The sequence below is a fragment of the Taudactylus pleione genome, unplaced genomic scaffold, assembly GCF_031769625.1.
Source record: "Taudactylus pleione unplaced genomic scaffold, aTauple2 ptg000494l, whole genome shotgun sequence".
NCBI classification, from domain to species: domain Eukaryota; kingdom Metazoa; phylum Chordata; class Amphibia; order Anura; family Myobatrachidae; genus Taudactylus; species Taudactylus pleione.
Window position 1 is genome coordinate 767,711 of NW_028284896.1, and position 12,716 is coordinate 780,426.

General features: G+C 46.1%; 1 protein-coding gene across 5 annotated transcripts in view; it reads right to left on the bottom strand.

Moving 5' to 3' along the window:
• The window catches only part of PHLDB3 (pleckstrin homology like domain family B member 3), a 100,616-nt gene that overhangs the window by 65,264 nt on the left and 22,636 nt on the right, over nucleotides 1-12,716 (bottom strand). For 2 of the 5 annotated variants that reach the window (XM_088449738.1, XM_088449734.1), the window contains exon 2: nucleotides 487-734. In XM_088449738.1, the coding sequence (XP_088305864.1) occupies nucleotides 487-714 (228 nt within the window). In that variant the 5' untranslated portion in view covers nucleotides 715-734. Of the gene's footprint in view, nucleotides 1-486; nucleotides 735-3,466; nucleotides 3,511-3,840; nucleotides 3,921-12,716 lie in introns of those variants that run through there. The other 3 variants (XM_088449735.1, XM_088449737.1, XM_088449736.1) reach the window with 3 other exon arrangements.

Below are 12,716 nucleotides of genomic sequence, written 5' to 3' on the forward strand. Positions count from 1 at the left end.
CTGCACCAGCTGGGCAGTGCCGAGTCTGGTGTCACCATCATCACCATGACATACAGGTACACTAATCAGCACCAGCTGGCAGTGCCGAGTCTGGTGTCGCCATCATCACCATGACATACAGGTACACTAATCTGCACCAGCTGGGCAGTGCCGAGTCTGGCGTCACCATCATCACCGTGACATACACGTACACCAACCTGCACCAGCTGGGCAGTGCTGAGTCTGGTGTCACCATCATCACCGTGACATACAGGTACACTAATCAGCACCAGCTGGCAGTGCCGAGTCTGGTGTCACCATCATCACTATGACATACAGGTTATTAATGTAATCGTATTGTTGTGCCTATGGCCAGCCTTACAGAATACGAAACAATTTAAGAACAGCAGCAAGCGGCAGTAACAGAATGCAATAAGGCTGTAGGCCCGGCCCTTAAGGGATTATAATCTCATGTGTGTCCTGGAGGTGAGAGATGAGGGAACTGACCTGAGTGTGAGCACTCTCTGTGCTGCTGGTCTCCTCGTCGTCCGTGCTGTCCGTTACTCTTCCACCTTCCGAGGACACAGAGTCTCCCTCCAGCTCTTCCCCCGGAGGCTCCCATGCACACTCCTCCTTGCGCTCAGGCGACATGGATTTGGCCTTTAGACTGGCTGGCTCCAGGCAGATTGGAAGCTCCGTCTGCCCCAACAGTGTTCCAGGACGTCCAACAACCATGGGTTAGCAAGACATACAACCTGCGGAGATAGGACAGACGTTAGCGAGGAACAGAACCAATGTGTGTACAAAGAGCGGCAACTAACATATTTATAAGGCATCAGTGGCCAACATACTGTGGTGGTGGCCCGGCCCTGTAACAGGGAACTAGCACGTATAGAACATCTGTGGCCAGTTACTACATTGCAAGACGCGTTTCTCCCAGTGCATTGTGCCATTTACACCTACATTCTCTCACTGTTTTTCAGGGCCCAAAAATGGCAGCATCTGTAGGGGAACAGAAGTTCTGCATGTCCTGATCTCACGTGGATCAGTGGCGTTCTATGACGCGTTTGGGAAATGGTCACGCACAGTCATGTAAATACGAGATTTGTGTTGCAGTACAAAATCGTTTCAATGAGATTGAAGGGGTTGTAATGGTGCATTTAAAGGGCACATTTCCTATAGATCATGGAGTCACAGGACATATTTTTGCCCGCTAAAGACCTTGAATTTTTTAAAGTCCCTGGAGGTGGTAAAAACCAAGTCGGACCTATACTTCAATGGGGGGTCATTAGCACCGTTCGGGCAAATTCTCTACAGGACACTATATTTTGAGGCCTGTAATGTATAAGGAAAGAAAAAGATATGAACATACATACAATAATATAATAAACTAATCACTGGACATCGGGACTGTTCCTGAGACATAAAAGTATGCTTGTCTATTTCCCCGCAATGTCCGTGAGACTTCCAAAATCCAAGAAGTTCACCCAGACTCCAGAGAGAACAGAACAGCATCCCGGATCTGCCCAACTCCCCCAAAAAGTGCTCGGTACGGGGGGCTCGAAGGTGCGGTTCGTGGTGGATCACAGCACTGTGGTCCCGCCCCCTGCTGCACACTGCCGCAAAAACAAAATAAAAGGAATCATACAGTAAATCAAGTAGAGTATTCACATATGGATCTAGGATAACTAGGAACCCTCTATGCCTTCTCCTACTGCCGAAAATATTGCGACGCACAATCAAAATCAGATCCAAATCATAAATACAATGGTTTGTCCAGGAACCTGGATCACAGCCATATCTATGTGTCGTGTTCATTCTAGCACCCTGCACCTGTCACAACCAGTGCAGTTCCTCCTTTCTGTCTGGGGTGTTGTTCTCTGCTCTGGTGCTTCTAGCACACTCAGCTGATGAAACAAGCTACTGAGAGTGTGCTAGAAGCACCAGAGCAGAGAGCGACACCCCAGACAGGAAAGAGGAACTGCACAGTTTGTGACAGGTGCAGGGTGCTACAATGAACACTAATATGTGTACTTGCCCTCTCTTCCTGAATGTCTGGGACACTACCCGAGAGTGAACCATCTTTGAGGATCCCAACCACTTCCATAGTGAATTGGGCAGTCTGGGGGTTGTGGGGGGCTACGATGACACAATTCATTGTTCCACCCCTTCCCCCCTGCTCTCTCACCCTGATGTTCCCCTTCGAAATGGAGGATAAAAAAGAAAAAGTAGGTAAATGAGCCAGTGCCCCACCTATCACGCTATAAACAGGACCTGTCTTTGTCCAAACATGGGATGAGCAGATGCATTAAACAGCACGAAAAGCCGTGGCATTATGAACGGACAATGAACAATATTATGGGCCGTATTCAATTTGAGGCGAAAAGCCATTTCCGCGGTTTTTTTTGTCGAAAAAACTTTTCTCCGATGATGTAATTTTCGCCTGTTTTGATTGTACTCCGTATTCAATTTGAAAGACTTTCCTAGGTGGAAAGTCAATGCAATGGCTCTCTCTACTGCACTGACTCTCCCGAGCAGTGGCTCCCACTGACAGAGGCTAGAGAGGTGGCTGTCTTGACACACCAAACATTGAGTGACTCGAATCATTCTAACATCTGAATGAGTCGAGTCATTGTGTTCAGACACTCACTCAGGAGCCATCTCTACTGCAGGTATTAAGGGCAAAATAACAGACAAAAACAGATTAGGGAACGGTCATCTGGGTTATCAACACGTATAAAACTGGATGATAGTAGAGGTGTAGACTGTGCCATGTAGCTGTTGCCTTTTGGCGTTGGTGGTGTTTTCGGTGTGGTGTCTAGATCTGTGGGAGGGTGTCCAGCTGGTGGCTTTGCTTGTTGGGATCGGCTGTGGCTCTGTGGTGGTCCTGTTGGTTGTGGAGAGTGGTGGAGGCATTAGGGGTAGTTAATGAGAGTTTGGTTGGTTAGTTGGTGGGTGCTTGCCATGATTGAGTGTGGCTGTAGGGAGTGGCCTGTTCTTTTGTTATGGGATTCAGGCGGTTATTTAAGCCCCATGGACTGGGACGGTGGATTAAGGGCCCTGCTGGTACAGTTATCTTACACAAAGACCCACAACTATGCAGGCACTCTACACTCCTTTCACTTTTAACATTAAATAAACAATATCTCCAGAAATAAAGTAGGTAAATATAATGCCCATATGTGCAACCACTCTTACATGCATAAAAACTGCAATCATTCATTGTTTAATAGAGTGCAATTAGATTAGAGTCAAGCCGCTGTCTACACGTACTGTAGGTAGCTATTCCCAATCACTAATCACTATTTTACCAAATTCTAAATTAAAAATTGAAGTAAAAAAAAAAAAACCTAAAAAAAAAAAACAATCAGAAAGAACTAGGGACATCATTGAGGTACACAGTGCCTCATGCCTCAGTAACGTCACAAGTTCCTTGTGAATATATTGAATAATGAGCACTAGGTTAGCCCACAAAACGCCAGCTTACACTGCGTGCAGGTGACTGCTCACTTTTAATCCATTTTCCCTCGTTTTGAGACAAGGTTTCCATTAAGCTCCATAGCAAGAGTCCCACAGCTCCCATGCACGGCTCAGTTCTGTCTCTCTCTGCTTTTCTCACGGCTGCCAGCGTGTTTGTTTACCCCGCAATCCTCCGTTACTAACCATCCCCGCAGCGCCTCACATGCTTCCCTTGATTTGTATGTATAAGTCGCACTGACTCAGCCCTGCCGTCCTGACTAGGAACAGGGCTCCTTAGACATTTCATCCTTAAAAACGTGAATTTTTAGTCTAAACACAAAAGGAATGGTCACGCGTTACAGCAGCTGTTGTGCAACGCAGACCCAGACAAGCCTCACTCACCATTAGTCACAGGCTCACAGTCTTCATCTCATTTCTGCTGTGCCAGCAGGTTCAAATCTGGGGACTTTCACTGCGTTTCATAGGGGCAGTTATAGCGCGTCTGAGCCGGCCCGGCGTGGAAAGTCCCAGAATCTGGTGATGGACAGCTTGGAGGACTTTCCATTACGATGGCCCTACGGGGCCTGTGACTTTCACTTTTCCTGACCTCACGGGTTCCTCTTTTGAAAGGAAAACTAAATATAAAGTTATGTGAGAGATCCCCCCCCTCCTGCTACATCCACAAACATACATGTGAGCGGCTCAGCAACTAAGCTGCCATTACAGGCAGAGGAGTAGCGTGGAACCATGGCGCCCGGAGAAAGTGCGTGCCCTAGTGTGTGTCCCCCTGTACTGAACTGTGCCAGTGGGGTATGGCCAGCTTGCAGGGGGAATACTCAAGTGAAGAGAGAGACAGCAAACAGTGGCTGTATCACACTGGGGCATGGAGGTACCAATGATGAAATTAAGGGGTAGCTGCTTTATTTATGTATACCTCCTAGGATCTGACTTTTATCCCCATTGAATCATTGTTATTAGTCAGTAGAGCAGAATGTATTATATATTCTGATCATTTTACTTAAACTGACAGAATACAAGTGCAACAGTGAGATTCCACACAGTGCACAGGTTATTACTGTAATTACTGCCCCAAGCAGCTGTCACTGGGGTGGTAACACCTATAGGAAGCTCCCTCCTCAGCTATGCTCCTACTTCACAAATATACATTGTACCTATATTACTAGTGAGTACTATTAATCATGTCATGTTGTGTCTACCACCAGTATTATTATTTCAGGTCTCCTAATATTTATTAAAAGACCTTTCAAATAACACTTTGTGGTCATGTCTGGGAACACCTCATAGCAAAGCAGTGACTTTTTTTTATTCTCATACCTTACAATTGAAGTTTAGGATTTTACCTCAGATCTGTCACTTTTAAGTCCATTGAAGCACAATGAATGAATGAGGAGAGGAAAGTGACAATCAGAGAGCGGAGGTGACAGAAGCCAATAAGAAAGGAAAGGGGAGGGGCAGTGCCAATCAGAGAGGGGTGGTGACAGATGCCAATAAGAAAAGGAGAGGAGAGAGGAAGTAACAGTAGCCAATAAGGAGTAGAGGAGATGGGCAAAGAGTCGATCAGAGAGGGGTGGTGACAGAAGCCAATAAAAAAGGAGTGGACAGGGGCAAAGAGCCTATCACCAGGGGCACCGAGAGGGGGAAGGGGAGCAGGTACAAATTACCCAGGCCCGGGCTTGCTGGAGGGGCCCAGCGGGGGCCTAGGTCCGGCACTGCTCCCCCCCCTCTTACATCACAGCAGCCCAGCACACACTGCTGTGTGCTGGGCTGCACGGGGAGACTGCTTTGGCTGCTTCTTAGCTATGCCTGTGGGGGGAGAGATCAAGCTGATCGTGCCCCCCACTAGTTATGCGCCGGGCTGAGGGGGCTCACTGCGCCCGCCTCGCCAGCGCCGCAAAACTTTTTTTTCACCTAAGGGGGCGTGGTCATGCCTCCCGCGATTATGCCATGCCCACCATTTTTTTACCGAGGCCCGGCGCGGCTCATGATGGGCCTGCCGATCACAGGGTAGAGAGGGGAGGGAATTAAAGAGGTGAGAAGTGAATGTAATCAATCTGACAGGAAAGGGGAGGTGACAGAATCACAAGGGAGGGTGGGCAGGAGCGGAGGCAATCTGGGCAGCTTGAGGGAGCATCAAATGTAGAAATGTATCTCAGATCCGTAACTTATTTAGAATATAGAGCAAACAAACCGAGGTAAAACTAACAGGCGCCCCATGAATTCCGAAACCCTGGATGGCACTCTCTGTCCATTTTGGCGCCCGGAGCTCATGCTCCACCGGAACCACCCTCACTACACCCCTGATTATAGGACACAGGACTGGTCCCAGTAGCATCTCTAGAGGCTTTAGGGACACTACTAAAGCACCCCTTTATTCCATTGAATGGCATAGTATTATTTATTAACAGTTACTGATATAGCGCACACATAGACCGCAGCGCTTTACCGGGAATATTTGGTCATCACATCAATCCCTGCCCCAGTGGAGCTTACAATCTATTCACCATCACATGCACATACACACTAGGGTTCATGTATTGTCAGTATCCAATTAAACCTACCAGAATGTTTTTTTAGATTGTGAGAGGAATCCAGAGCACCTGGAGTTAAACCACCCAAACACAAGGAGAACATACAAACCACATCCATATGGTCTTGGTGGGAATCCAACCAAAGACCTCAGTGGTGTGAGGCAGCAATGCCAACCACTACACAAATTGTGCTGTTCACCTATGGCGTTCATTTCTCACATCACCAGGAATGTGGTTTCAGTCTTGAGGTGACTGAGTTATGTATAAGGACGAACAAAGTAATACAGCAACTTATATATTTATATTTAGTAGTTTGTGTCCACGGCAAGTTTTTTGTTTTGTTTTTTAAAATTGATTCCTTATGGTAAATGGCTGTGCCCTCATTGTAGTAACCAGAGGCACACTATTCCATCGGAGCCTTATTTGGAGGCATGGACGTAACTTCCATAGGAGCAAGGCATGCAACTGCTTATGGGGCGCAGAGCTGAGGGGGGCCCATCTTCCTTGTCAAAGTTACAAGTGTTATATACATTTTTCACCATTGGGTGGTATATGAGGCCCCTACAAACTTTTTCTATGGGGCATTCAAATACCTAGTTACGCCCCTGTTTGGAGGTATTGGTACATCAGCGAATGAGATCCCCAGTGTCAAGATGAATACAGGTAACATCCCCTTGTGTCATTTAAGACATGTCTGAACATAGGGCCTGACTCAGACCCGCTCGCGAGCGCATAGCTTTCGCAAGCGGGTCGATGGTGGGACATTGCACACGAGCCCCGGAGCGAGTGAGAAATCACTCGCTCCGGGGCTCGCTACAAGACGGGGCGGCTGTCGAAGTTTATCGGCAGCTCGCCCCATTTTGTAGGCGGGGAGGGGGGGTGGCTGCACAAACGGAGGCGTTCCCGAAGGAACACCTGCCATTTGTGGACGGCCGCACTGATATCACTAGTGATGTCAGTAGTGGACTTCCTGCTCTACTAGAGCAGGAAGTCCACTCGGGCTTGCGAGACCTGAGACCCTACCGCAGGGTCTCCTCACAAGCCTGATGGTCGTGATAATCGCGACCATCGCCAGGCCGCACACACAGGCTGTGGGTGGTCACCCACAGCTGTGCGAGCGGCCTGGAGGCCGGTTAAAAAAATATAGGGATGCCCTGATTCAGAGCGAGCGCACGCAAATAGCGAGCGCCTCTGAATCAGGGCCAAAGTACCATGTGACCTGTTGCGTAGTTAAACAGAATAGTATGCTTGTTATAAATGTGGAGCTCAACCAGCAGATTTGTATCAGTGCCTATGGGCTTGCCCCATTATTCATGGTTTTTGGCTTCAAATACATGTCTATTCTATGGCTAATCTGGTCAATTATGTCCCTTTTACGCCGGAATGGGCCTTGTTTGGTATACTTCCCCCCCAAATTCGTATTACTCAAGGTAGCAGACGCCTTTTGTTGGCATTAAGTGTAGCGGCATGTAAAGCTGTTCTACAAACCTGGATAAACCCCCTCCCACCCTCACTTTCTCTTTGTAAAGCCAAATTGCATTACCTGTTTACAATGAATTGGGTTGAAGTCATTTTAGATAAAGACCTTACAACGGAGAAATTCTTCCTTATGTGGGGAAGTTATATAGACGCACCTTCTGCCTCTACGCGTTCCCCAATCCATAACAGCCTACAGAACTCGTCCTGGTATCTGTTACAACTTGCAGCTGATGACCCTCCGACAAGATAGCAACATTGATTTTTCTTTACAAAAGCTTTTTATATGTACATTCGGTGGAGTGTGGGGGCGAGCTACCTAGTTTATTTATTTTTCTACTATGTCCTTACAATGATTTCTTGTACTATTCTAATTTTCTTATGTATGGCAATTATTCCATATGTAAATAGAACCTATTGGTTCTTCTCTTTGCTGGATAATACCATACACATTTTGCACTATTGTACAACTATTGTGATCATTGCATTTGTTTTATTATTCACTGTGATATCTGTAAATGTGACACTTGACGCTTCAATAAAAAATTTGTTTATAAAAAAAAAAAAAAACAGAATAGTATGCGCCTATCCTATTCTGGGCAATTGTTATCAGTTCATATACACAGTATTCGGTGTCTTTTTCGTGTGTACAGAACATGGATTCTAAGTAGCTAATAATTAATTGTCGCACTCAGCAGCAAACATTCGATTTTCCCCAATAAAGCCTTGAATAAATGCAATAAACTTTGTTCTTATCTTTATTAGGATTATTTTATGCGCAATGTTTATTGATATTTTTATTGAGCACGCTGTGAAGGGCCTGATTGCTCTACACATGGGTGGATGGGTGTTGCAGTGTAGACGTCAACACTTGTAGAAGAATAAAAATGGGTGTATGTGTATATGCAATTACCCGTTGTACCTTGAGAAATCGTGCAGTGAGCATGTGAAACCGCTGTTGGGCGAGGGTTTCTATGCCATCACTCCTGCCCCTCAATGTGATTTTTGTTGTGATACTTACATCGATTTAAGCTGATTGGTGAAATGTCTGCCACTTTCCTTTCGATGGTGAAAAAAAAATTAAAATGCAGATTACAGCCAGCAGGGGGCGCAGTCCTCTATGTCACACAACAGTAGCGGTCCCACATCTGCATTCACTTAACAGTGAAGCATGATCATGGCACTTTCAACAATTGTGTGTCTGAACCTTGCACATGAAATATTAAGCGCTGAGAGCCCCCCCGGGGCGTCTCATTGTGCTTCCCAGGTGGGGGGGACAACAGCTGCAGAATGGAAGCAATAGACAGAAACCTAGACATATCCTGGTACAAGCCCAAGTGGCTCTTCTATGACAATGTAATACCTGTGAAGGCAATGATAATGATAAGCCCTCCGGACTGGAAATTGTTCTACAGAGATTATAAGAGATGATAATATCGGCTTAACTATCGTTTTTTAATGACGCCCTAGAAGCAGGTTAGATGACGGACACAAGTCTCTAATCGCCTCATCAGTCCGATGAGAATTGACAACCGTACAGAGGGCCTGATCTAGAGATGTAGGCTAACCCGATGGTTGGTGCACATCTCCGATGTTTCCTACTCTGCTCGTGTGCAGAACGGGTCCTGCGATAGAGGAGCTCATTCAGACCCGCTCGCTAGATGCGTTCGCTCGCACCCTGCGAATGCAAATCTAGCGTATGCCCAACAAGGCAGGTGATCGCACGCCAAGGCATTAGCACGCCCACTATGTCTTTGTGTATGCAGACGCCCACCAGCCATTCATGAGACGCCCACTTGCGCACGTCATCTCCTGGAAGTGCATGAAAACATTGGTACATCGAGCACCATCGGATGCGATCGCACCGCTTGAGGTTGACTATACCGTGCCGCAAACACTGCGATCACTGCAGGCTGAAATACAAGCAAGTGACGTGTACAATGACGCTCCTTTGCTAATTATGCACATCAATAAGACGCCATTTTGACGCCCAGACAAGCCTGCGTTCGCACCACCACTCCCCCATTCACAAGCACCTTCCCGTTACCACCCACAAACGGCGCTGTCACTCAAAATAGCGTCCAGTCTGTGTGCTACAAGCGCACGACCCCGGACACAATGAGTGGTTCGCGCATGCGTATTGTGGCGCATACGCAGACGGGTGACAATCGCTCATAGCGTGCGTCCGCGGCTTAGCGAACGGGTCTGAATCGGGCCCAGAGTTCCCCCAAGTCTCTGCCTGATTGACAGGCAGATACGTTTAGGGGGCGATCTGCGTTTTCTGGGAGTGCTAAAGCCAGGGTCTCCGACCATGGGTGCAAGCTTCCTGGCCTCGCAAGCCGCCAGGAGCTAGCCAGGCTGCGGTAAGCTTCAGCTACAGCAGCCTGGCCAAAGGGACAACAATCGCTTTACTGATGGTATCCCAGGCTGCAGCTTCGGTGGCAACGCTGGGATCACGCAGATATGCAGCAAGGAGATGTCTGATACCTCCTTCTGTATTGGCATCTGAGATGGACGTAATTGCACAGCCCCTGCAAGCACCCGACCGCTGCAGGTATTGTGAGCTGCATGTATCAGTGTGCATCACTATAAAGGCGTGCAAACACTGACACCGTTTTATAATGACTCTTATCTTGGGTTACGTGCATCTTTGAAGTACGCTCATAACCAAGTGTAAACCCACAATATTTACTGCTGGGGGGTGGTCTTTTGTCGTATACGTTGCAGGAGCCATGTACAAATCACTGCTCTGCGCTAAGTCATCTATAGCTCTGAATAGGCCGTTAATGATGCATCAATATAAAAGAAAAACCATTGTCCCAGGATTGCTCCGGAAACCCCTCTCTTTGTTAGCAGTTTAAGGAGAGCTTATTGATGAATTACTTTCATTCATATAAAGCCTTGTTATTATTGTATCTAAAGCTGAATGAAAGAGGATGGGGCTCCGTTCTCCCCTGTGCCGGTTCTGCATGGTCCTGTGAGTCTCTGCTCTGGCAGAATGCTGCGCCAGCGATCAGACGTGCCTGGTGGAACCTGCAGCGCAGGGTTTCGCGGTCATGGTTAATGAGGGCTGCTGTAATAAAACTCTTTATATCCCAGCCTGGGAGTGGGTGCCATCATGTGTTCTCAGATTGGGCGTTGTAGGTATTAGTTTTCCAGGTCAAACAATGCTTTTATTTAATTACAGGCCTGTCCTAACATGTGCTCAGGCTACAACACAGATGTATATAAAAAATATATCACTCTTCTCTGTGGCGACATCGACACTTATCCACGTTCATGCCTATTCGATATCTGACATCATTAAGAACACTATGGGGTAGATAGAATAAAGCTTCTAAAACAGACAAGTGGAAGTGTTTCTCATAGCAACCAATCAGGTTCTATCTAAAAAGTTCTAGAATGACTTGACAGTTAAAATCTGATTGGTTGCTATGGTCTAGAACGCCACTGTTAACTTTTAGAAGCTTTAGTATATCTGGGGTCTATTTACTAAGCCTTGGATGGAGATAAAGTTGGCGGAGATAAAGTACCAGCCAATCAGCTCCTAACTGTCAATTAGGAGCTGGTTGGCTGTTACTTTATCTCCGTCGACTTTATCTCCATTCAAGGCTTAGTAAAAAGACCCCTCTATCCCTAACTGTTCATGTGGAACTTGACTGAGAGTCTTGTTTATGGGTCAAATAAATCCAACACACAAATCAAAGCTGTAGATATTTGCAATTAAGCATTGGTCCCCGGGGGAGGCGTTTGTCCTATGCACTTCAGACTTCCTGTCTATAACCTGCACTATAGTGTGCAAACCAATGTTCATACAATACAGATTAAAGTGTACAGGTCACCATGCTAGATGCCAAGATTCAACCCCCGCACCCCTGCGCTGTAGACCCAATATGAATTCTATTATTTATAAAGCTCCAATATATTACGCAACGTTGTGCAGACGATATACACTGAAGTGGCAAAAGTCATGGGCTAGATGCCTAGCATCATGTCATTCCCATTAACATTGCTTCAGCCCTTCAAAATGGCCACCACTGACAGATATACTTGAAAGGATAATTTTCAGTTTTGGGTAAAATGTCTGCAGTATAACCACACCCTAGGATATCACTTAAATATAGTCTAGAACTGCACTAATCATGGTCATTGTGACGTAAAGGGGATATAATACTACATTATAACGCTCTGTAGCTTGGTAGTACATTAAACTATAATGTATGTAAGCATGTCTTACGGTTCCTTCATACTTACCCCTCCCGGTAATGTCATACAGGACATCTGTACAGTCCGGTCTTTTTTCTCTATTATATTTTGTGTACCACTATTGCACATATATTTATATACAAACATAAATATATACCGTATATTAATACGCAGTTAATAATAGCAGGAAGAATTTTCCGCCTACCATTCCTGGCAGAGACTGTTTAATTAGATGTAAATGACGCTGTGCAAGACTTTTCCCACGCAGTCATTACATGACAGAATCCAAATAAACAGATTATAAGGGACAGTTACTAAGTGCTTTGCCTCTGGAATATATTTAGTCTGCAAACTGCTGCTAAAATTGAGTTGTTTCTATTTAATAGTCTCATTTTTCATAACATTTAACAGTAGACTTGTATAGCAACAGGGCCTTCGCCAATTGTGCAGGAATGACTCTGCAGCCAAATGCTGTGGTGTGTAAGTACGGCACTGTTTGCATCCTCATCCCCGATGCTGGTGTCTTATAGAAACGTTTCACATGTCCGAAGACCATGAAGTATAACGCAACTCTAACCTTGTATATTGTTTTTCCATGTGACCTTTGTATCTGCTCTAATTAAATATAAAAGGTATAGTATAGGAATTCAGTTGGCTTTACCTAGTTAATATGATGATGCTAGTAAGAGTCCTTGCTGTGCTTTTCATTCAGTACAGTTCAATTGTTTTCCTTCTCTTCTCTTAGAAACACTCAAAGGTATAGAAACTCCTTAGCTGTGCTCATGGCCTACACAGAGGGATAACGTAAAACGACGCCTAAGGCCGGGTACACATTATGCGATCCATTGCACGATATATCATTCTGACGCAGATCGGAACTAAATATCGCATTGACCGCATAGTGTGTACGCCCGATCACGGCTCGCTCATCGCATCGTCCCATTTCCTGTGCAGCACAGCAGATGGGGTGATGAGATGAACGACGCCAGGCGGCTACATGTAGCATGGAACTACGCATCGCGGCGGGGTCCAATGCATCGTGCAGTA